The sequence below is a fragment of the Nansenia antarctica genome (genome assembly GCF_963989245.1).
Source record: "Nansenia antarctica genome assembly, chromosome: 8".
NCBI lineage: Eukaryota > Metazoa > Chordata > Actinopteri > Argentiniformes > Microstomatidae > Nansenia > Nansenia antarctica.
This window is the reverse complement of record NC_137678.1, coordinates 46466193-46492280: the sequence shown is the minus strand read 5'-3', so window position 1 is coordinate 46492280 and position 26088 is coordinate 46466193. Positions and strand designations below refer to the sequence as shown.

Here is a 26088-nt window from a genome sequence, read left to right as displayed (position 1 = left end):
AACTCCTTCTACGCCCGGTTCGACGAGGGGCGAACGGAGGTAACCACAACACAAACACCACTCTCTCCAGCTCTCAGCAGCCTCACCCTCACAGAGCATGAAGTGAGACGCGTGCTGAAGGCGGTGGACCCCAGGAAAGCCTCGGGGCCGGATGGCGTCCTGGGACGGGTGCTGAGGGACTGCGCCGACCAGCTGGCCGGGGTTTTCACCAACATCTTCAACCAGTCCCTGTCCCAGGCCACCATCCCACCCTGCCTGAAAACCTCAACTATCATCCCAGTCCCGAAGAAAAGCACGGTGAGCTGCCTAAACGACTACCGCCTGGTGGCACTCACACCAATCATCATGAAGTGCTTCGAGAAACTAGTCCGGGCCCACATACTCACACGCCTCCCGCCCAACCTGGATCCATACCAGTTCGCCTACAGAGCCCACAGGTCCACAGAGGACGCCATCGCGACGACTCTCCACGCCACTCTATCCCACCTGGAGAGGGGAAACAGCTACGCGAGACTGCTCTTTGTGGACTTCAGCTCCGCCTTCAACACCATCCTTCCAGACAGGCTAGTGACCAAACTACTAGACCTGGGACTATCACACTCCATATGTGCATGGATCAAGGACTTCCTGACCGACCGCCCCCAGAGGGTGCGGGTGGGCCCCCACACCTCCACAGCCCTCAGACTCAGCACTGGGTCCCCCCAGGGCTGCGTGCTAAGCCCCATCCTCTACAACCTCTACACCTACGACTTCACCCCCGTCCACCCCAGCAACTCCATCGTAAAGTTTGCAGACGACACCACCGTGGTGGGCTGCATCTCGGGGGGGGACGAGGCGGCGTACAGGGATGAGGTAGAGCAACTGAGCAAGCTGTGCAAGGTTAACAACCTGCTGCTGAACAAGTCAAAGACCCAGGAATCATCGTGGACTTCAGGAGGAAAAAGTCCGAGATCCAGCCCCTGCTCATCGACGGAGAGAGCGTGGAGAGAGTCTCAACCCTCCGATTCCTGGGGGTGCACATACAGAATGACCTGTCCTGGAAGGACAACACAACAGCCACCATCAAGAAGGCACAACAGCGGCTCTACATCCTGAGAGTCCTCAGGAAGGAACACAGCAAGCAGGAGATACTGGTGACCTTCTACCGCGGCGCAGTGGAGAGCATCCTCACCTTCGGCATCTGCAACTGGTTCTCCAGCTGCACAACCGCGGAGAGAAATGCGCTACAGAGAGTCGTGAGAACAGCCCAGAAGATCACCGGCGCCCCCCTCCCCTCTCTGGAAGAGCTGTACAACACACGCTGTCTCAGGAAGGCCTCCAAGATCTCCAGAGACCCAACCCACCCTGGGTACGAACACTTTACCCGGCTGCCCTCGAAAAGGCGGTACAGGACCATGGCCGCAAGGACAAACAGACTGAAGCACAGCTTCTACCCCAGGGCCATCCAGGCCCTGAACACAGCAAAGACCTAGGTTCTGGGCCCTGGACAGTCTGGACGGATTGATGGCAGCTGCTGGACTGAAAAAAATCAGGTGTAGTGCTGAGGCACAAATATGTACATTTCTAGCCTGCAAACGGCGACACTTCAAATGAATGTGCAATAACACTATGTGCAATATGACAACCCTAGTCGTCTATCTTTACAGTATAGTATAGTGGATAGTGTACATAGCCTTTATTTATGTAAACCAGCTCCTTCCCTTTTTCTTTCCTAGCACCAGGGGAGCCACCCCTCCTAAATTTCGTTGTTTGGTACCTGTACTATAGCAATGACAATAAAGACCATTCATTCATTCATTCATCATTCATTCATTCGTTCATTCATTCACTCCGGCTGGACAGTAGGACTTTTTCAGACAGCTGCCACACGGACCCTGGGGTGGGAGGGGAGAGGGGAGAGAGAGAGGGGAGAGAGAGAGGGGAGAGAGGAGCGGCCGTTTGTGTTTGTCTTTATGTGGATTAGCCCGTTAGCTGTTACCTTCCTGGGGTCCCACGCAAAACACACACAATACTAAACGATACAAGACGAAGACGACACAGCGATGACCTGGCAAACGACGACAGCCTGACACGAGGCCTGTCTGTCTCTCAGATTCACATAAGGCCTGTCTGTCTGACTCTCACAAGGACTGTCTATCTCTCAGAGAAGGCCTGTCTATCTCTCAGAGAAGGCCTGTCTGTCTCTCAGACTCACACAAGGCCTGTCTGTCTCTCAGACTCACACGAGGCCTGTCTGTCTCTCAGACTCGCACAAGGCCTGTCTGTCTCTCAGAGAAGGCCTGTCTTTCTCTCAGACTCACACAAGGCCTGTCTGTCTCTCAGACTCACACAAGGCCTGTCTGTCTCTCAGACTCACACGAGGCCTGTCTGTCTCTCAGACTCGCACAAGGCCTGTCTGTCTCTCAGAGAAGGCCTGTCTGTCTCTCAGACTCGCACAAGGCCTGTCTGTCTCTCAGACTCACACAAGGCCTGTCTGTCTCTCAGATTCACACAAGGCCTGTCTGTCTCTCAGAGAAGGCCTGTCTGTCTCTCAGACTGCCACAAGGCGAGTGTCTTTGAGCCCCGGAAAAGCGTTATATAAATACAATGAATTATTATTATTATTATTAAGGCCTATCTGTCTGTCATAGAAGGCCTGTCTGTGTCTCAGAGAAGACCTGTCTGTCTCTCAGGCTCACCTTGTAAACGCTCGGCTGGGAGACATCACACCTGTGGGGCAGAATGGGCTCGATGGAGGGCGGGGTCAGAACTCCGTCCAGCGAATAGAGACGTCCGTTCTTGGCCTCCACTTCGGCCTCGAGCACGGCAATCCCATTGACCAGGATCTGGCCCTGTGTGGGGTAGACAGACAGACAGTCAGTCAGTCAGACAGACAGACAGACAGACAGTCAGACACAGCTACTGTATATCACCAGAGGACTGGGGCATCTCCCAGTGTGGTGAGGTTAGATGACTTACAGTTTCTGTCACGTTGAAGGAGAGGACCTGATTGGCCATGGTCACTATGCGCGGGCTTGACACAGCGTAATACACCTCCAGCTTCAAAAAGAGAGAGGACGAGTGTCACTTAGCAACCAAAACACCAGAAATATGAAAGACAATCCACAATGTCAGTAAGGTTTTTTTTTGTGACTGACTTGATTGATGAATTGATTGATTGATTTGTCTTTTACAAATATAGAGATTTTCTTTCAGACACACAAGCATATCCTGACCCATACACACTCACCCACCTACCTTGGTCGATGCAATGATATGGTTACGGACCAGCTCCAGTAGTTTAGTAGTGCCCTGAAATAACACAACAGTTAAGTCACTCACACACGCCACACACACACACACCACACACACACACCACACACACACACACACGCCACACACACACACACACACACACACACAAGCCACACACGTGTGTGTTTATCATGTCTGCTGTATAGTTAAACACTCTAGAGCAGGGGTCGGCAACTAAGTTTGGCCTCAGGCCCAAAAACATTTGAGCCACTAGATGGCGGGCCCGAACATAATCAAAGGCTAATTTAAGTAATTGATTGTTGAAAAATGTGACACGTTCTAATGCTTTGACTTTTCTTTCGAAAAATGTACACATCGCTAGTCAACTAACACAGCTTGTTTTGTGAGCCTGCTAACAATGTAAAGTAGTGTTCTAGTTAACTAGGTAACAATGTAAAGTAGTGTTCTAGTTAACTAGGTAACAATGTAAAGTAGTGTTCTAGTTAACTAGGTAACAATGTAAAGTAGTGTTGTAGTTAACTAGGTAACAATGTAAAGTAGTGTTCTAGTTAACTAGGTAACAATGTAAAGTAGTGTTCTAGTTAACTAGGTAACAATGTAAAGTAGTGTTGTAGTTAACTAGGTAACAATGTAAAGTGGTGTTCTAGTTAACTAGGTAACAATGTAAAGGAGTGTTGTAGTTAACTAGGTAACAATGTAAAGTAGTGTTGTAGTTAACTAGGTAACAATGTAAAGTAGTGTTGTAGTTAACTAGGTAACAATGTAAAGTGGTGTTCTAGTTAACTAGGTAACAATGTAAAGTAGTGTTGTAGTTAACTAGGTAACAATGTAAAGTGGTGTTCTAGTTAACTAGGTAACAATGTAAAGTAGTGTTGTAGTTACCTAGGTAAAAATGTAAAGTAGTGTTCTAGTTAACTAGGTAACAATGTAAAGTGGTGTTCTAGTTAACTAGGTAACAAGGTAAAGTAGTGTTCTAGTTAACTAGGTAACAATGCAAAGTAGTGTTCTAGTTAACTAGGTAACAATCTAAAGTAGTGTTCTAGTTAACTAGGTAACAATGTAAAGTAGTGTTCTAGTTAACTAGGTAACAATGTAAAGTAGTGTTCTAGTTAACTAGGTAACAATGTAAAGTAGTGTTGTAGTTAACTAGGTAACAATGTAACGTAGTGTTCTAGTTAACTAGGTAACAATGTAAAGTGGTGTTCTAGTTAACTAGGTAACAATGTAAAGTAGTGTTGTAGTTAACTAGGTAACAATGTAAAGTGGTGTTCTAGTTAACTAGGTAACAATGTAAAGTAGTGTTGTAGTTACCTAGGTAACAATGTAAAGTAGTGTTCTAGTTAACTAGGTAACAATGTAAAGTAGTGTTCTAGTTAACTAGGTAACAATGTAAAGTGGTGTTCTAGTTAACTAGGTAACAATGTAAAGTAGTGTTGTAGTTAACTAGGTAACAATGTAAAGTAGTGTTCTAGTTAACTAGGTAACAATGTAAAGTAGTGTTCTAGTTAACTAGGTAACAATGTAAAGTAGTGTTGTAGTTAACTAGGTAACAATGTAAAGTAGTGTTCTAGTTAACTAGGTAACAATGTAAAGTAGTGTTCTAGTTAACTAGGTAACAATGTAAAGTAGTGTTGTAGTTAACTAGGTAACAATGTAAAGTAGTGTTCTAGTTAACTAGGTAACAATGTAAAGTAGTGTTCTAGTTAACTAGGTAACAATGTAAAGTAGTGTTCTAGTTAACTAGGTAACAATGTAAAGTAGTGTTCTAGTTAACTAGGTAACAATGTAAAGTAGTGTTCTAGTTAACTAGGTAACAATGTAAAGTAGTGTTCTAGTTAACTAGGTAACAATGTAAAGTAGTGTTCTAGTTAACTAAGTAACAAGGTAAAGTAGTGTTCTAGTTAACTAGGTAACAATGTAAAGTAGTGTTCTAGTTAACTAGGTAACAATGTAAAGTAGTGTTCTAGTTAACTAGGTAACAATGTAAAGTGGTGTTCTAGTTAACTAGGTAACAATGTAAAGTAGTGTTCTAGTTAACTAGGTAACAATGTAAAGTAGTGTTCTAGTTAACTAGGTAACAATGTAAAGTAGTGTTGTAGTTAACTAGGTAACAATGTAAAGTAGTGTTGTAGTTAACTAGGTAACAATGTAAAGTGGTTTTCTAGTTAACTAGGTAACAATGTAAAGGAGTGTTGTAGTTAACTAGGTAACAATGTAAAGTGGTGTTCTAGTTAACTAGGTAACAATGTAAAGTAGTGTTCTAGTTAACTAGGTAACAATGTAAAGTAGTGTTGTAGTTAACTAGGTAACAATGTAAAGTAGTGTTGTAGTTAACTAGGTAACAATGTAAAGTGGTGTTCTAGTTAACTAGGTAACAATGTAAAGGAGTGTTGTAGTTAACTAGGTAACAATGTAAAGTGGTGTTCTAGTAAACTAGGTAACAAGGTAAAGTAGTGTTCTAGTTAACTAGGTAACAATGTAAAGTAGTGTTCTAGTTAACTAGGTAACAATGTAAAGTAGTGTTCTAGTTAACTAGGTAACAATGTAAAGTAGTGTTGTAGTTAACTAGGTAACAATGTAAAGTGGTGTTCTAGTTAACTAGGTAACAATGTAAAGTAGTGTTGTAGTTAACTAGGTAACAATGTAAAGTAGTGTTGTAGTTAACTAGGTAACAATATAAAGTAGTGTTGTAGTTAACTAGGTAACAATGTAAAGTGGTGTTCTAGTTAACTAGGTAACAATGTAAAGTAGTGTTGTAGTTAACTAGGTAACAATGTAAAGTAGTGTTCTAGTTAACTAGGTAACAATGTAAAGTAGTGTTCTAGTTAACTAGGTAACAATGTAAAGTGGTGTTCTAGTTAACTAGGTAACAAGGTAAAGTAGTGTTCTAGTTAACTAGGTAACAATGTAAAGTAGTGTTCTAGTTAACTAGGTAACAATGTAAAGTAGTGTTCTAGTTAACTAGGTAACAATGTAAAGTAGTGTTGTAGTTAACTAGGTAACAATGTAAAGTAGTGTTGTAGTTAACTAGGTAACAATGTAAAGTAGTGTTGTAGTTAACTAGGTAACAATGTAAAGTGGTGTTCTAGTTAACTAGGTAACAATGTAAAGGAGTGTTGTAGTTAACTAGGTAACAATGTAAAGTGGTGTTCTAGTTAACTAGGTAACAAGGTAAAGTAGTGTTCTAGTTAACTAGGTAACAATGTAAAGTAGTGTTCTAGTTAACTAGGTAACAATGTAAAGTAGTGTTCTAGTTAACTAGGTAACAATGTAAAGTAGTGTTCTAGTTAACTAGGTAACAATGTAAAGTGGTGTTCTAGTTAACTAGGTAACAATGTAAAGTAGTGTTCTAGTTAACTAGGTAACAATGTAAAGTGGTGTTCTAGTTAACTAGGTAACAATGTAAAGTAGTGTTCTAGTTAACTAGGTAACAATGTAAAGTAGTGTTCTAGTTAACTAGGTAACAAGGTAAAGTAGTGTTCTAGTTAACTAGGTAACAATGTAAAGTAGTGTTCTAGTTAACTAGGTAACAATGTAAAGTAGTGTTCTAGTTAACTAGGTAACAATGTAAAGTAGTGTTCTAGTTATCTAGGTAACAATGTAAAGTAGTGTTCTAGTTAACTAGGTAACAATGTAAAGTAGTGTTGTAGTTAACTAGGTAACAATGTAAAGTAGTGGTCTAGTTAACTAGGTAACAAGGTAAAGTAGTGTTCTAGTTAACTAGGTAACAATGTAAAGTAGTGTTCTAGTTAACTAGGTAACAATGTAAAGTAGTGTTCTAGTTAACTAGGTAACAATGTAAAGTAGTGTTCTAGTTAACTAGGTAACAATGTAAAGTAGTGTTCTAGTTAACTAGGTAACAATGTAAAGTGGTGTTCTAGTTAACTAGGTAACAATGTAAAGTAGTGTTCTAGTTAACTAGGTAACAATGTAAAGTAGTGTTCTAGTTAACTAGGTAACAAGGTAAAGTAGTGTTCTAGTTAACTAGGTAACAATGTAAAGTAGTGTTCTAGTTAACTAGGTAACAATGTAAAGTAGTGTTGTAGTTAACTAGGTAACAATGTAAAGTAGTGTTGTAGTTAACTAGGTAACAATGTAAAGTAGTGTTGTAGTTAACTAGGTAACAATGTAAAGTAGTGTTGTAGTTAACTAGGTAACAATGTAAAGTAGTGTTGTAGTTAACTAGGTAACAATGTAAAGTAGTGTTGTAGTTAACTAGGTAACAATGTAAAGTAGTGTTCTAGTTAACTAGGTAACAATGTAAAGTAGTGTTGTAGTTAACTAGGTAACAATGTAAAGTAGTGTTGTAGTTAACTAGGTAACAATGTAAAGTAGTGTTGTAGTTAACTAGGTAACAATGTAAAGTGGTGTTCTAGTTAACTAGGTAACAATGTAAAGTAGTGTTGTAGTTAACTAGGTAACAATGTAAAGTGGTGTTCTAGTTAACTAGGTAACAATGTAAAGTGGTGTTCTAGTTAACTAGGTAACAATGTAAAGTAGTGTTGTAGTTACCTAGGTAACAATGTAAAGTAGTGTTCTAGTTAACTAGGTAACAATGTAAAGTGGTGTTCTAGTTAACTAGGTAACAAGGTAAAGTAGTGTTCTAGTTAACTAGGTAACAATGTAAAGTAGTGTTGTAGTTAACTAGGTAACAATCTAAAGTAGTGTTCTAGTTAACTAGGTAACAATGTAAAGTAGTGTTCTAGTTAACTAGGTAACAATGTAAAGTAATGTTGTAGTTAACTAGGTAACAATGTAAAGTAGTGTTGTAGTTAACTAGGTAACAATGTAACGTAGTGTTGTAGTTAACTAGGTAACAATGTTAAGTGGTGTTCTAGTTAACTAGGTAACAATGTAAAGGAGTGTTGTAGTTAACTAGGTAACAATGTAAAGTGGTGTTCTAGTTAACTAGGTAACAAGGTAAAGTAGTGTTCTAGTTAACTAGGTAACAATGTAAAGTAGTGTTCTAGTTAACTAGGTAACAATGTAAAGTAGTGTTCTAGTTAACTAGGTAACAATGTAAAGTAGTGTTCTAGTTAACTAGGTAACAATGTAAAGTGGTGTTCTAGTTAACTAGGTAACAATGTAAAGTAGTGTTGTAGTTAACTAGGTAACAATGTAAAGTAGTGTTCTAGTTTACTAGGTAACAATGTAAAGTTGTGTTCTAGTTAACTAGGTAACAATGTAAAGTAGTGTTGTAGTTAACTAGGTAACAATGTAAAGTAGTGTTCTAGTTAACTAGGTAACAATGTAAAGTAGTGTTCTAGTTAACTAGGTAACAATGTAAAGTAGTGTTGTAGTTAACTAGGTAACAATGTAAAGTAGTGTTCTAGTTAACTAGGTAACAATGTAAAGTAGTGTTCTAGTTAACTAGGTAACAATGTAAAGTAGTGTTCTAGTTAACTAGGTAACAATGTAAAGTAGTGTTCTAGTTAACTAGGTAACAATGTAAAGTAGTGTTCTAGTTAACTAGGTAACAATGTAAAGTAGTGTTGTAGTTAACTAGGTAACAATGTAAAGTAGTGTTCTAGTTAACTAGGTAACAATGTAAAGTAGTGTTCTAGTTAACTAGGTAACAATGTAAAGTAGTGTTCTAGTTAACTAGGTAACAATGTAAAGTAGTGTTGTAGTTAACTAGGTAACAATGTAAAGTGGTGTTCTAGTTAACTAGGTAACAATGTAAAGTAGTGTTGTAGTTAACTAGGTAACAATGTAAAGTACTGTTCTAGTTAACTAGGTAACAATGTAAAGTAGTGTTCTAGTTAACTAGGTAACAATGTAAAGTGGTGTTCTAGTTAACTAGGTAACAATGTAAAGTAGTGTTCTAGTTAACTAGGTAACAAGGTAAAGTAGTGTTCTAGTTAACTAGGTAACAATGTAAAGTAGTGTTCTAGTTAACTAGGTAACAATGTAAAGTAGTGTTCTAGTTAACTAGGTAACAATGTAAAGTAGTGTTGTAATTAACTAGGTAACAATGTAAAGTAGTGTTGTAGTTAACTAGGTAACAATGTAAAGTAGTGTTCTAGTTAACTAGGTAACAATGTAAAGTAGTGTTGTAGTTAACTAGGTAACAATGTAAAGTAGTGTTCTAGTTAACTAGGTAACAATGTAAAGTAGTGTTCTAGTTAACTAGGTAACAATGTAAAGTAGTGTTCTAGTTAACTAGGTAACAATGTAAAGTAGTGTTCTAGTTAACTCAATTCTCGACATGCGGATCCGACCCCAAACAGTTTTGGAAGACTGTCAAAACCATGGAAAATAAAAACACATCCTCTCAACTACCCACGGCAATCAAATCTGAGGACATTGTCATCTCAGATAAAGCCTCCATGGTGGACTGTTTTAACAAGCACTTTGTTAGGGCTGGTCATGCTTTTGCAACTGCTGCCTCAACCCCTAGCACTGGTCCCCCCCCAAGCACTCCGTGCTTCTCCTTCCAGCCAGTAGAGGAGAGTGAGGTGCTTAGGGAGTTGCTTAAACTGGACCCTTATAAATCAGCTGGGCTGGATGATCTGGACCCTTTCTATCTGAAATTAGCAGCTCACATTGTCTCAGCCCCCATCACCTGTCTGTTCAACCTCTCCCTGCAAACCTCAGAATTCCCCATGGACTGGAAATCTGCTGCTGTCATCCCACTCTTCAAGGGAGGTGACAAGTTAGACCTAAACTGTTACAGGCCTATATCCATCCTACCCTGCCTCTCCAAAGTCTTAGAGAAACTGGTCAACAATCAGCTCACCCACCATCTGGAGTCCTATAGTATCTTCAGCACTACGCAATCCGGCTTTAGATCTGGCTACGGTTGTGTCTCTGCAACACTTAAAGTGCTAAACGACATCATATGCGCCTTTGACTCCAAGCACTACTGTGTAGCTGTATTTATTGACCTGGCTAAGGCCTTTGACTCCGTGGACCACTGCATCCTGCTTGACAGACTCAAGGATGTTGGACTCGCAGAGGAATGACTGGCATGGTTTAACAACTACTTCTCTGGTCGTGTGCAGTCTGTGAGAGCTGAAGGCCTGCTGTCTGACCCAATGTCCCTGTCCATGGGTGTCCCCCAGGGCTCCATTCTGGGTCCAACACTATTTAATATTTTTATAAATAACATTGCTCACGTGGCTGGAAACTCTTACATCCATCTGTACGCTGACGACACCATTCTTTACACGTCTGGCCCCTCTCTGAACACCGCCCTGACCGATCTCCAACACAGCTTTAATAGCATCCAATATGCCTTCTCCAACCTCCATCTTCTCCTAAACACAGATAAAACTAAATGCATGATCTTTAATCGGACCCTACCCCAAGCCTCCTGTCCCCCAAAAATCACCTCACTGGATGGGTCAGTACTAGAATTTGTCAACACATACAAATATCTAGGTATCTGGCTTGATAGTTCACTCTCCTTCCAAACCCACATCAATAACCTACTCACTAAAGTCAGAACAAGAATTGGTTTCATGTACCGCAACAAAGCCTCCTTCACCCACTCTGCAAAACACACTCTGGTAAAAATGACCATCCTGCCAATTCTGGACTATGGAGATATCATTTACAGGATTGCCCCCAAAAACCTTCTCAATAAACTGGACGTCATCCATCACACTGCCATCCGCTTTGTCACCGGTGCCCCTTTCAATACACATCACTGCGACCTGTATTCCCAAGTCAACTGGCCATCACTCCACACCAGGCGACTGACCCACTGGTATCAGTTCATCTATAAATCCATCATCGGCAAATCCCCCCCCTACCTCTGCTTACTACTGAACTTCTCATCCAGCACTCGCAATCTCCGCTCCAACAAATATATCACTCTGGTCCCCCCCAAAGTCCGCACCTCCTTTGGCCGTCACTCTTTTCAGTTTGCTGCCCCCACTGACTGGAATGCGTTGCAGTTGTCACTAAAACTCACCACTTTTATAGCATTACCCACTTTTAAACACTCACTTTCAGATGTTGTCTCGGATCACTGCACTTGCTTTTAAAGCACTTTGAGCTGCAACGTTTGCAGGAAAAGCGCTATACAAATAAAGTTATTATTATTATTATTATTCAGATCATTCCATCATGCTTTATGCTATTACAACTTCGAAAATGGTGGTTTGTAGCCTCTCAGCTTTTGTCTCAATGAACTCTACAGTCTATATCTATTTTGAGAGACTTTGCGTCTATTGCAGCACCTCTACTCCAGCACCTCTACTCCAGTGTGTGTGACCACAGACCACTCGTGACCTTAGAACTATAAGGTTCTATCTCCGTTTAGAATGATAAGGTTCTATCTCTGTTTAGTACAGTTCAGAGATATTGAGCGTCAAAGCTTTTACATTCCATTATGTTTTGTGAGATGGAACCGTTGTATTTTATGAATTACTAACTCAAAAATGTCAACATTTAAAAAAAAAAAACACCACACAGGCATTAATAAGCACCTAATGGATCAGATTATGTAAAAAAAACTAAATTTTGACAAAAATGGAGATAGAACCTTATCATTCGAACGTCACGCACTCTTTGTTTTCATCAGTGTGCTTCTGGCCCAAAAGAAGTTCATGTACCACTATAGCAACATACGCTGGGCCAGGGGAAGACATGAAACCTACCTGTGCTTCGTCGTGAAGAGGAGGGTGGGCCCGGACTCGCTCTCCTTCGACTTCGGACACCTGCGCAATCGCACCGGCTGTCACGTAGAGGTGAGGAAGGAAGGGAGAGGAGGAGGGAGAGAATGATGGAAAAAGTAATTATGATGAAAACATAATGTGTTCATCTCCCACACTGACTCTCTCTCTCTCCTCTGCCACTCACTCACTCCATCTCCCCTTCCCTTCCCCCCTCATTTTCCCCTTCTCTCCATCATTCTCTTTCCTGTCCTCTCTCTGCCACTCTTTCCCCTCCCCTTCCACTAACCTCTGTCTCCCTTACCTTATCTCTCCCACCCCCCACTCCTTCCTCCTCCACTTTCCTCCTCCTCTCACCCACCCCCCCAGTTGTTGTTCCTGCGTCACCTGGGAGCCCTGTGCCCTGGCCTGTGGGGTTCTGGAGGTTGTGGTGGTGGCGGGGGGGTGAGGCTGTGTTACTCTGTGACCTGGTTCTGCTCCTGGTCCCCCTGCTCAGACTGCTCCCACCGGCTGGCCCAGTTCCTCAGGCGGACCCCCAACCTGAAGCTGAGGATCTTCGTCTCCCGCCTCTACTTCTGCGACCCTGAGCACAGCCTCCATAGAGAGGGGCTCCGCGTGCTGAATAAGGCCGGAGCACAGCTCACCATCATGACCTATAAAGGTAAAAGGGAGGAGTGAGTTTGAGTTTGAGTTTGTGTGTGTGTGTGGAGGTGTGTGTGTTTCAAAATACAGGGTATGTGTCCAGTGGCGGACTCAGGCTGTTTGAAGGGCAGGGGGGGCAAAAAGAAAAAAAGGGCACATACTGCACAACATGGGACCCCATCAGTGCACATGGTCAAGTTTCGACCATTGGAAGGGCAGCCAATAGGGCACATCTTCTAATTTTGCCACTCAAAAGGGCACTTTAGTGCGACGTTTTTCAACTGTGGGGGCACATGGTCAAATTTAGACCATTGGAGAGGCACCAATAGGGCACGCCCTCTCATTTTCGCCACTCAAAAGGGCACTTAAGACAGACGTTTTTCAACAGTGGGGGAACCAGGAGGGGCGGTCGTCCCCCCTGCCCCCCCCCCCCCCCCCTTGAGTCCGCCAGTGTACTATGTGTCCTTCATTCACTTATAATGATCCTGTCTTACTCAGGGTTCGAGTTATAAGCTGAGCTTTATGGGGGTCTCCAAAATAACAGTGCGAAATGTTCTCATGCACGCGCGCGAATCATGCCCACACAGCGTTGGGACTTACAAGTTTTAATTAGCCATAGGCTACTAATTTCACCACATCAACAGCACCACATGAAACAACAGCTATAAGCGATAGTCACGGGTATCTCGGCCAATAATTTTGATGATGTTTTTGCTATACAGTCCATTCACTTTCCCTGTTAGCACGACACATTGTCCACATCTCCATTTCCAGTGACATCGCACCTGACATAAATAATCATGTATGCTCGTCCATGAACAAGCAACAAACAACCTTCCTAGCAATACCACGGTTATATAATATATCGGTTATTTTAGATCAGGGGTCTCCAACCTTTTTTCATCCGAGAGCTACTTTGAAAAAATGTAAGTGGCCGAGAGCTACTCATATCTTATTACTTACATTCATTCACATAACGTATCAAAACACTCTGAAATTCTTCACTAACATGCTCTGTTTCAAATGTCAATGTGTAAGCTCACTATAGTAGTAGCAGTATATTCTGTATCCATATATCAATGTATCACATCACCTCCATTCACATATCAAAAGCTTATAATTGTATGGTCCACATGTGTGTAATAAGTGCATTCACCTTTTCTAGTTTTTTCAGTCAGAAAACATTAGTATTTTTTCTTCTTTTGTCTCTTTCAAAAAAATGTGTGCATGTGTGTAATAATGCATTCACTCATTCCTACACTTGAGATGAATGTCACTGCATGGAGTCTACAAGAGGAGGGTGTATCCACTTAGGTTCACTCTTATAGAGTCATTTAGATGCTCATCTGTCAGTCTTGTCCAGAAGTAGTAGTAGTATTTCATTACATTCATATCAGAAAAATCTGATTCTCAAAGGTATGTAGAGCCAAATACAACAAATACTTTCAGGGCTGCTTGGTGAATATTCTTATAGTTTTCTGGGTCTACCAGGCTCCAGAAATGTTGTGAATGTTGTTGCGATTGTAGCTGGACATTATTCTGGAGCTTTATAACCTCCATCTCCATTTCTCCAGGCTTGACACTGAACAGTTCAGCTATCTGCTCTCAGTGTTTCCCCTAGGTTTGCTGCCTTGGGGAGGGGGTGGCATGGACTGTGGCATATGTGGTCTTGACTACCTGTCCACTTTCTCACCTGGTTCTTGCTCTCTCTCTTTGGTGTGCCGACACCATCCTGCTCTCTCTCCTTCTCTCCTTCTCTATCCTCCTCTTTTGCTGTCAACCAAAAGGCAAACATAACAACCAGAGTATTTATAATTTAATAAGAGGTATAAATTGATCCATATCAATTCATAACATAATTCGAATTTAATATTGGGTTGCTGAAAAATAAATTGTATATCCATCTATAGAAAACAGACATTTCCAATAAGTGAGGGTTGTGCCAATGCTTCAATCCACTGTCCATGTAGGCCTACTGTAAATATACCCTTATGGTATTACCATGAAGCCCAATTCTAGCAGAATAAGAAAGATTGTTTATCTACTTTAAGTAAAATAATAAAGTGCATCCAGTTAGCTCTTTAGCTGGCAAGTGTGCAGCAGACCAGCTCATCTCATCACCTCTGAGCTAGCTAACTAGTTCTTTGACACTATTCACACCATGGAACTATAATGAGACACTAGTCACAATATAATAACAACTTTCTCTGTCAGAACACTCAGCAAGTATAGTTGCTTTACTTTAATCTGCAGACATCTCACCCTGCAAAAACTCTTGCGTCTCGCGCGCACACTTGCACATTTTTTTTATTATTCTCCAGCGCTGGTACAGTGACGTCACGACGTGTTGACAGACGGTAGCAATTTGATTGACAGCTGATATAATTTTTTTGTGTTGGAGGGGGTGGGACATTAGTAAGGAATTGAAATTGGAAAAGGTTTCCAGGGTGATTTTTTGGGGGAAGGCTGCATCTTTTTTACCGGTAGCTCGCGAGCGACGTGTTGGAGACCCGTGTTTTAAAGGGAACTTCATGGTAAATAGCGCTATTTTTAGAACTTGCCCTACGGGCGACTCGCGTGGTCTCCGCGGGCGACCGTGTTGGCTACCCCTGTTTTATCGGTTATTTTAGATAATGCACATATTCGTTGCCTAGCAACCTAGATGCTCTATTTACAGTTTGCATTGGCTGCGTTCGTAAAATCGCTTTGGAATCTGATCAGCTCTCATGGAATGCCTATTGTCCAATCAAATGACTTGGTCCCTTTATGACGTTGACCCAGTGTGCGCTCCGGCGTTCTCAGAGCAAATTTACGAACGCACTTTACATTGTAGGCAGTTGATGCACCAGTGTTTTCGTTTGAAAAGGATAGATTGGGATAGATAGATTTATGACAGTGGATTTATTTATAGATAGATAGAAGGATAGATTGGGATATATTTGTCTGTGAGTATCAGTATTTACATGTTAGGGTTATTCATCTCATTAAATTTCATAATTGGATTCAGTTTTGTATAATATAATATATGTATCCTTTCTTTAGACAGTATAGGCTGCCCTGAACGAACTAGCTAGCTAACTAGCTCCTTATACATACTGGAGGTGAGTTCTGCTACTTTCTTCGGAAGGTGCAGCTGAATTCAAGTTTGGTTTCTTGGATGAAAACCCGAAACTTTCCAGGCTTGTCGACTCGGTCGGCAGCAGTGGCCTTTTTTGGGCGGCATGATAGCTAGCTACTGAATGTTTCCTTCTCAATAATCACGTTCGCAAGCTCTCAACGATCATATTCTGCTGTTGCACAATATTCTACTGCGCCCCATAGTGTCTTGGTGGTAAAGTTCAGGCAGTCAAAGGCATACTGTCGTTCACAGGAGATTAATGCTGGTGCGTGTAGTTCTTTTGGAAAACGTGTTTATTTTAGAATATTCATCATATAAATAAATATAAATAATACTCATTACATTGACATTTATGATCAAATAATGGTTGTGGTAATGTGTTATTAGCGACCCCCACAGATGTATGATTTTACTGCTTTCAGCTCAGCTCCCATTGGCTCCCACATAACTCGAACCCTGCTTGAATAGATATTATTATATACATAACTCATAACCCTAACCCTGGTCTTACTCCTTCAGACTATTTCTACTGCTGGCAAACTTTTGTAGCTCGGAGGGCGAGAGGGTTTAAGGCCTGGGACGGCCTACAACAGAACTCTGTTCGCCTGGCCAGGAAACTGAACCGTATCCTCCAGGTAAAGCTCCACACACACATGGATGCACGCACGTAGGCGCACACACACACACACACACACACACAGGCGTACACACACACACACACACACACACACACACACACCTGAGTGTTAGATTCAGTTATAACTGTTCCCCTGTTCTCTTCTTACAGCCTAGTGATGCAGAAGATTGGAGAGATGCTTTTGCGCTTCTTGGACTATGAACCATATCCCCTCCTTCTCTTCTTGGACGATGAACCATATCCCCTCCTTCTCATCCTTCCCCTCCTCCTCCTCATCCTCCTACTGGTGCTGTCATTATAGTGAATGTCATGTACTTATACTACCACCTTGTGGGGCATCCGGGTACTGCCTATTATATATGTATGACGTGTTATCCGTTTCCGTTGTCGACTAATAAAGTTACCACCATTACAGTAACACGGTCTCCAGCTCCTGCTTGCTCTACTATATAGAAAGTATATTTAGTTATATCAACATACCTAGTTAGGATATAACAAGTGGCGACGAGGATCGGCGAGACTTACGTGTGTTTTCGTCGGTTTAGTAGAGTTAGTAGAGTTAGGAGACGTTACGACGGAGCCAGGCTACCAAGGTATGCTAACAACATTAGCATTGCTAGCACCGGCAGTGAAAGCGACGCATGTCTGACGGCGAACAGCGGCAGCCAGCTGAACCAGCCAGCCTATCCCAGCTGTTATTATGGCGGGGATATTGGGAAGCATCGGCCCCTTTGAGGAAGGTACGGAGCAGTGGAACTCCTACACTGAACGTTTTGAGTACTTTGCAGCAGCAAATGGCATTGAAGGGGTGAAGTTGGTGCCGACGTTTTTGAGTGTCATGGGACCTAAAGCATATAATTTGCTCCGTGCACTAGTCCAGCCTGACAAACCTGGGACTAAAAACTATGCTGCTATTGTGAAAACCCTGTCAGAGCACTTTTCACCAAAGCCCCTGGTGATTGCGGAGCGGTTTCGCTTCCATAAAAGGAACCAGGAGGAGGGGGAGTCAGTAGTGACATTTGTGGCTGCCCTTAGAAGGCTGACAGAGCATTGTGAATTTGGCAATGTACTGAACGACACCATACGGGACAGGCTCGTGTGCGGCCTCAGGAGTGAGGCTGCCCAGAAACGCCTCTTAACTGAAAGTGCACTTACCCTGGAAAGAGCTATTGAAGTGAGTGTGTCCATGGAATTAGCGACCAAGGACGCTCATCAGCTCAGTGAGAGCGGTAAGCTGCACAGAGTCTCCGCAGAGGACAGAGGTACCCAGAGCAAATGTTACAGATGCGACAAGAGGGGACATTTGGCTGCTGAGTGTTGGAGTAAGGATGTGGACTGCAGGAAGTGTGGAAAAAAAGGTCACATTGAACGGGCATGCAAAAGTAAGGGACTGATTAAAAATCCTAGTCTGGACAACAATAAGTCAAAATACAGATTCCAAAAGAGACAGCCTGTGCATAGTGTACAACCTAGCCAAGCTACGGCTAATCTCAGCAGCTCATCAGACGAGGAACCTGTGTATGTCCTGTCAGTAGTGGGAGGTGCAGGGGGTTATTTCGAAACTCCACTGCTGGAGGGGAAACCAGTGCGTATGGAAATAGACACTGGGGCAGCAGTCTCTCTTATATCGTATGCTGTCTACAAAGAAACCCTGCCGCATCTGCCACTACAACCAACGAAACTCAAACTGAGAACCTACACCGGCGAGTCAGTGCCAACCAAGGGGGTCATCCATGTCACAGTCCAGGTGAATGGGCAAACCGCACACCTACCACTGTACGTCGTGGGGGGCGGCTTGTCATCTCTGCTAGGCCGTTCGTGGCTGGCGGAACTCCGACTGGACTGGCCCAAGGTTCACATGCTGAACAAAGGGGAATCCCCTCTGACTGCTATCCTGAACAAACATGCGGAGGTGTTCAAAGAGGAACTGGGAAAAATGAAGGACATCATAGTCAGTCTGAACATCAAGCCAGACAGCAGACCCAAGTTCCTGAAAGCGAGACAAGTCCCATACGCCATAAAGCCAAAAGTGGAAGCTGAGCTGGAATCATTGGTCAAGAGTGGGGTGCTGGAGCCCATCAGTCGAAGTGAGTGGGCCACTCCCATCGTACCAGTCATTAAAAAAGATACTTCGGTGAGAATCTGCGGAGATTTTAAAGTCACCCTGAACCCTGTGCTAGAGGCTGAACACTATCCACTCCCTCGCATAGAGGACCTGTTCACAGGCTTGGCTGGAGGACAAAGATTCAGCAAAATCGACCTCAACCAAGCCTACTTACAGATGCAGGTCGACGAGAAATCTAGAGACCTGCTCACCATAGTCACTCACAAGGGCCTGTACCGATACTGCAGACTACCTTTCGGGATTACGTCTGCACCGGCTCTCTTCCAGCGTGCGATGGAGCAGATACTGAGCGGCTTAGACGGGGTCCAATATTATTTGGATGACATACTCATCACTGGAAGGACAGAACAGGAACATCTGGGGAACCTGGAGGCCACTCTGCAGCGACTGGAAGAATATGGATTAAAAGTTCGCAAGTCAAAGTGTGAGTTTTTCCAGTCTTCCGTCGAGTATCTGGGTCACGTGATTGACGCGGAGGGCTTGCACAAGGCTCCATCCAAAACCAAGGCCATCGTGGAAGCACCAGCACCTCAAAATGTGAGTCAACTCCGCTCTTATCTGGGGCTCCTCAATTACTACGGGAAGTTTATCCAGAACCTGTCTTCTCTACTGCGACCCCTACATCAGCTGCTGTGCCACGGGCAAGCCTGGGTATGGACTCAACAATGTGAGGCTGCGTTTGAGATAACGAAACGGGCGCTGCTGGAATCTGACGCCCTGACACATTTTGACCCCGCACTGCCCCTACAACTGGCGTGTGATGCCTCCCCATATGGGGTGGGAGCAGTTGTTTCACACATCATGCCCAGCGGGGAGGAACGGCCAATTGCATTCGCCTCCCGTACACTCAGCAAGGCTGAGAGCGGCTATGCACAAATAGAACGTGAAGCACTGGGGATTGTGTTTGGAGTAAAAAAATGTCATCACTATCTCTTTGGGAGAAAGTTTGTTCTCCTGACAGACCATCAGCCCCTCACAACAATCTTCGGGCCCCACACCGGCATTCCATCCCTGGCGGCGGGAAGGATGCAAAGATGGGCCTTGTTGTTGTCTGCTCATGACTACGACATCAAATACCGCAAGTCGGAGATGCACGCCAATGCGGATGGCCTCTCGAGACTACCCCTGCCTGTGGTCCGTGCCGAGCCGACACGGACCGGCATTTTCTACTTCAGTCAAGTTGAGGAAGCGCCCATCACAGCAGCTCAAGTGAAGAGACACACCCGGAATGACCCTGTATTGTCAACGCTGATGGATGTACTGATCACCGGTAGGAGGGGAGACCTTCCCGAGCTCAAGCCCTACCTCACAAGAAGGAGTGAACTGTCTGTGCAGGCAGGATGTCTCCTCTGGGGACGCCGGGTGATTATTCCGCCTGTGTTACGGAAAAGGCTACTACTGCAGCTACATGAAGGACATAGTGGGATCGTCCGCATGAAGGAGCTTGCGAGAAGCTACTTTTGGTGGCCTGGACTGGATGGTCGGATCGAGGAGACTGTGAAAACATGTACGTCATGCCAGCAGGTGTGCTGCATGCCGCAGCCAGCTCCCCTCCATCCGTGGGATTGGCCGGAGGCACCATGGCAGCGAGTTCATGTGGACTTCGCTGGCCCGATGGAGGAGAGGATGTTCCTGGTGGTGGTTGATGCCCACAGTAAGTGGCCGGAAGTGGCGATAATGAGATCGACCACAGCAGAGAAAACCATCGAGAAACTAGGAGAGATGTTCAGTCGATTCGGGTTTCCAGAACAGCTGGTGAGCGATAACGGGCCCCAATTCGTCTCACAAGAGTTTGAGAGATTCCTGGAGGCAAATGGAGTACAACACATCCGCTCTGCCCCCTATCACCCATCCACAAATGGATTAGCAGAGAGATTTGTTCAGAGCATGAAAAACGGCCTGAAGGCCTCACAGGGACAAGGATCTCTCCACCAGCGGCTCAATAGGTTTCTGCTGTCATACAGAAATATACCGCACTCAACCACTCAAGTCGCGCCGGCAGCACTTCTGATGAAGAGACAACTCCGCACCAATCTCGACCTTCTGAAACCCTCAAAGACCAAAGAGACTGTGCACCTGAAACAACAGGCTCAGGTCAAGAGACGTGAGCAGAGAGCAAAAGAAAGGACCTTCCGGCCCGGTGACCGTGTACTGGCACGTAACTATAACAACCGAGCTAAGTGGACGCCTGCTACAGTCCTGGAACAGACCGGGCCGGTGTCTTATACAGTGCGGACTAAGGATGACCTAGTCTGGAGGAGACACACCGACCAGCTTCTCGCGGGGTCTGCAACACCTGGGGAAAACACACCAGTGGTTGCTGCTGAGCCAAGCAACCGGGGCAGCCCAATCCAGAGCACACTCATCCAGGATACACCAGGTACAGTGGAGCCTGTTGACTCTGGATCCACTTTCACCGCTGTATCGGAGACAGAACTGTCGCCGTGTTCCACACCGAAACCTGTTCCGGATACAGACAGTGTAGTTCTGCCGGATGGCCGTACTACTCATCGCCAGTCACAGAGAGAGCGGCGACCGCCGAAACGCCTGGATCTGTAGTAGGGATGTGACAGACCCTCAAGAATGGGGCATAATAATCCCCTGGGTCATGTCAGGGTTTGAGTAGTCCGTAACTCATTCCCTTAGAATAAGATGAATGGTTTATAACTAGTTAACAAAGTGATCTTGTTGTTGTGATTGGAGTTCTGAGCGATTGTTAATTTCAAGGGTTTGTTAGTGAGCCTACTTGTTCATTAAGTGGGGAGGAGTTGTCATGTACTTATACTACCACCTTGTGGGGCATCCGGGTACTGCCTATTATATATGTATGACGTGTTATCCGTTTCCGTTGTCGACTAATAAAGTTACCACCATTACAGTAACACGGTCTCCAGCTCCTGCTTGCTCTACTATATAGAAAGTATATTTAGTTATATCAACATACCTAGTTAGGATATAACAGTGAAAGGACAATTTTGAGCCATCATTGTAATAATGAATAAGAAAATTAACTGAGATAAGGAGGTTACTGCTCCTCAAAATCTGTATTGTATGTCAATGAAACTTCTTATTTTTTTAAATATCCTCTAAGCATTAAATGCGTTAATGTAATAGCATATGTTGTTATTGTCATAAAAAATGTCATAAAAAACGTTTCTTATGCTTTTGTGTCATTTTCCTATTCAACGGAATGCCATTTATTATGGTGAATCGATTCTATAGGGTTTTAGAGAGGGTTAACTAACTCATATCAGCATCCTAGTAAGGGGGGATTTGATGAGCAACCGTGGATGGATGAGAACATCCTGCGCAAATACACTGTATATTACGCTCACGTCCCCGGTTACCGCACAGACACCACAAATGCACCGACACGATTCGGTGAATTAGAGTCAAGATGGCGACCATCGAGGGGGAGTACGAGTCGATCCTGAGTGTGAAACCTGACGTCAACGTTTACCGAATCCCCCCGCGAGCATCGAACCGGGGCGTCAGGTAAGAGCCACACCGATCATGCCGTAAAGGGTCCTGAGGTTAATTTCCTTTGTTGGTTATGAATCAAAGAATCAATTCTGAGCTTAAGACGATTTATTTAAAGTACGAAAGTACACAGATATCAGCAGCTGGATCCTGGTCTGGTCTGGTCAGCTGGGCTGGGGTGAATAAGAGACCGGTCTGCCCCTGTGCTCTCCCCTTTACAGTATGTCCTTTCGTATGCAAATATCTACAACAATGATCCTATCACAGTCACTACATAGATGCTTGAGGTGTGAAAAGGGGGGAGAGGCCAGGAGGTCATAAACCACCATTTTAAGATACACTTTGGCAAAGGGTCATAAATACCTTGCCCTAGCCCCACAGTCAGGAGGCATTATATACAGTCCATGCATGTGTGTGTTTTTAAGTAGAAATATACTACAGTCCATCATCATGCGTTGACCTTGCATCCGACTCCAGCATGCATCCATCGGGCGCAGTGATGGAGAACGATCGCTGCCTGTCTGTAGTGTAGGCTCCCCATAATAAACAACCCGTTAGCTTGTCCCACTCCCCACATCAAAGGCAGACAGTGCATCCTCATAAAGGCCCTCTAAATTGTTTTGTCTGGTGCGTAATTGATTTTTTGGTGTCATAACCTCCTGGCAAACTGTATGGCACTTTATTGGGGCAGCGCAATAGATAAAGAGGAAAATATCATATCAAGGTTGTGTGTGTGTGCGTTCTATTGTATGGATGGATAGTAGCCTGCTACACCTGTCATTGTTGTACCTGACCTGTCTGTCGGTATCAACGCCTGTCTGCGTCCCAATGCACACACAGAGATGGTTGGTCGAATACTGCTTACAATGCGTAAACGTGACCGTGTCCCCCCCCCCCCCCCTCTAAAGCCTGACAGTTTTAGTTCTCTGTTCAATAGAATTAATGTTTATTGTAAGATTACATTGTGTACTACGGTATTGAAGGGTTTGAGGATTAGGTGAGATGTTTTACTTCCTTGGAGGAGATTATGTCGGAATCTCCTGTCGTGTTTTATTATGGGGGCCAGTAAAAGATTTCTTGTTGACTTGCATTGTCTATCCTTTGCTGTGTGTGTGTGTGTGTGTGTGTGGGGGGGGGGGGTGTGTGTGTGTGTGTGTGTGTGTGTGTGTGTGTGTGTGTGTGTGTATGTGTCTGTGTGTGTGTCTGTGGATTGTGTTTACCTTATTTCATTGGCTGGTGCTTTAACGTGATCTAGTGCATCTGGATGCTGACTGGTCAGATACGGTCGAAACTGTTGGCGTCTCCCGGGAGATATAACCATATTGACTATCTTCCCAGCTGTACAAAAAAAAACTGTAATTTTTTTCCTCAAAAGGAGAAAAGGGGGTGGATGTGATGATGGGGGATGATAACTAAATTGAAAGATAAAAGACTAATATTAAACTAAGTTTGAGTACTGCTGTTGATAAAACACATGAAGGTCATTAATTCACATATAGGATAATACGTTATAAAGGACAGAGCTGCTAGGTGTCACTCTGGAGGAAGTTATACTGAAACTGGGTATTGATTAATTCATAGAAGAATTGATTGAACGGAATTGGGCATTCCGTGGGTTTTTATTTAAAGAAGTAATGGTAATACTGTGGACAGGGTTACAGTACAGATTTTATATTGAGGTATTTGACAAGGTGAACTGCAGATCATGCTTGAGTCAGTAAGGTAAGAGATAAGGTATTGTGTTACTATAGCACATGATTTGAAACTATGCAGAAGTAGAATGTTGATTAAAATGGTTAAATGAATAAGGTATTAACACGTAAGTGGTTATAGTATGTAAATTAAGGTGTGATTTAAAGAAAAGTGTTTTATAAGAGGTCAAGTAATGTGGGTATATTCTGTAGAGAAATAGAATGAAAGAAAACAGACAGCGAAAAAAGACAGTTGTTGGACGATAAGAATTTGAACAGACATGGTAATTGTGTTAATGTTAAAGCGTAACAGATTTGAGTGACAAGATTGACAAATTGAGACAGGATAGAGTACCAGATGAGACGTGGATTTAAATGACCTTGATGAAACGCAATACAACAGACTGAATTAAAAGTATACAAGAAGTAATAAACACGAATTGTGTAATCATAAAGCTCTAACGAGACAATTTAGATAAAATAATTCCCTTTACTAACATTGTGTGCACTTTAATTAATCAAAAATGGGTAATCAAATGTCGTGTATTTTCATGCTCTGTAACCATAGCAATGGCCCTCTAATACACACAATGGCCTTTTGACATGCATGTGCAGAGGCTGTAATATCATCATGAGTAGATATAATTGCATTAGGGCCCGAGCCAGAAAGACGCCCATAGCATAAATTGCATTAGAATTGTATTAGACCATAGGGTGAATTGCATTAATAACATCCTATTTACAGGACAGAAAATGACCTCACCTACTATGATCTCACTGGTATACTTTGTATTCAACCAAATTAAAATGACGTGGACTCTGTTTTGATTGGCTCAGCGACAGTGACAGTGACAGGGTATAAAATCCTCTACACAGATGGGCTCTCTCTCTTTTCCTTCATATCCATATCTTTGACTTCATCCTGTGACCGATTCGGACCATCAGCTCCATTGAGGGGCCATGCTGTGTAACCTGCTTTTTTGAATAAACATTCTTAAATTTGCTCAAGAACTCTTCTTCATTTTTAGCAGTAACAGATACCAATATATACGAAATAATGGCGAGCCTAGTCCACGAGTAAATTAATAGCTTATAAGTAATTATAGTGACCGTCAATTTTTGCATCTCTTCAACTTCTCTCAGCGCCTGGAGGTAAGTAGCCAATTCCCCCCCTCTCTCTGCCCTCTCTCTGCTCTCTCTCTGTCTCTCCCTCTGTGCCTGTAACCCATTGACTTCTGCTTCCCCCCCTTTCTCTGCTCCCCCTTTCTCTGCTCTCTTTCTCTCTCTCTCTCTCTGTCCCTCTCTCTCTCTGTCAGACTTCCAGCTTTGATGTAATTAAATGGTCTTAAGCAATAAACAAAAGAATTTAGATTTGTGTTGAGTATCTGTTAGAAATATAAGATAATTACAATTGGATTGAATTTAAAGAGCCGGATTTAGAAATCTGTATTTGTACATAAATGTGTAATTGTACGATATTGTAGAAGTATCGTGTGTGTGGTGGAGCAAAGGATGAATTGCTTCAGTGCGCGTTTTGCGAATGCGCTGTCGACAGGAAATTAACGGAAGACGTTTTGTTAATGGGTCGGCAATATTGGTTAAGATTAGCGAGAAGCTGATAATTGTGTTATTGTATGTAAAAGGAATGAGAATTCCTGTTTGATAAGCTGATAATTGTGTTATTGTATGTAAAAGGAATGAGAATTCCTGTTTGATAAGACAAAAGGACCATTGTGAGGAGCGGAGCTAATTACTTTAGTGCCGTCCGAGCCTTATGCCTGCAGGCGCTCAAGTCCCTCTTAAGACAGAGGCTGTGGAAAAAAAGGCATTAGAGAATATTAGAGTGAAACATTTGGTAAATAATACGTTTAACTACATTGAAAGATAATCTTGATATTGCGGAGTCGTGAATGTGCTCTGTTTGTGAAAACAAAAGTTGTGAAAAAGACCGTGGTTTTTCAAGGAAAAACCGTGGGGTAGAGCCCATCCCCTCCCTTTCTGTGTGTCTCATTTCAGAGAAAAAAAGGCTGCAAAAGCACACATGCACACACGGAGTTGAAAATCCTTTCTACTACAAAGGGAACCTGAATTTGATTGTTGCATAAAAGATAAGGTTGAATCCATTACACATAGATTGTAGTATTTATAAAATTAGAGATAAAGTGGGTTGATCGTTGGGGTATTTTAAAGTAGTTTGGGGATATTTGTTGAGTTTCATTCGCAAGTCTGGTGAAAAGCGGGCGCATGCGCGGAGAGGGGCGTAGCCCAGCAGAGACTGGAGACGGATTCTTTTTTCCTCCATTTTGCTTTCTTGCCTTTCACCGATCTCCCGCATACCAACCGGCCGCGCAACCACTACACCAAGAGAGTTAGCCCCTTGACAACCTATTACTTTCACAGCCTATTGTTTTTTACGGTCTATGGATAATTCAACTGTCTAATGAAAACCATTACTCCACAGGTTTTAAATCAATGTATATGATTATATAATGAATAATTCTAACTAATCGTTCATTCTT

At 43.1% G+C, this 26088-nt stretch overlaps 1 protein-coding gene and 1 pseudogene across 2 annotated transcripts in view; one reads left to right on the top strand and one right to left on the bottom strand.

Annotated features, from left to right (window-relative positions):
* The window catches only part of LOC308163699 (exportin-1-like), a 240826-nt pseudogene that overhangs the window by 44320 nt on the left and 170418 nt on the right, over positions 1-26088 (bottom strand). The gene's annotated exons all lie outside the window — the stretch shown is intronic.
* On the top strand, positions 10773-16474 carry LOC308163497 (single-stranded DNA cytosine deaminase-like; the record flags this gene model as incomplete). Its single annotated transcript, XM_080537676.1, has 5 exons — positions 10773-10966; positions 11786-11951; positions 12246-12537; positions 16156-16271; positions 16424-16474. 5 exons carry the CDS (start codon positions 10773-10775, stop codon positions 16472-16474), a joined length of 819 nt encoding a protein of 272 aa, XP_080393802.1.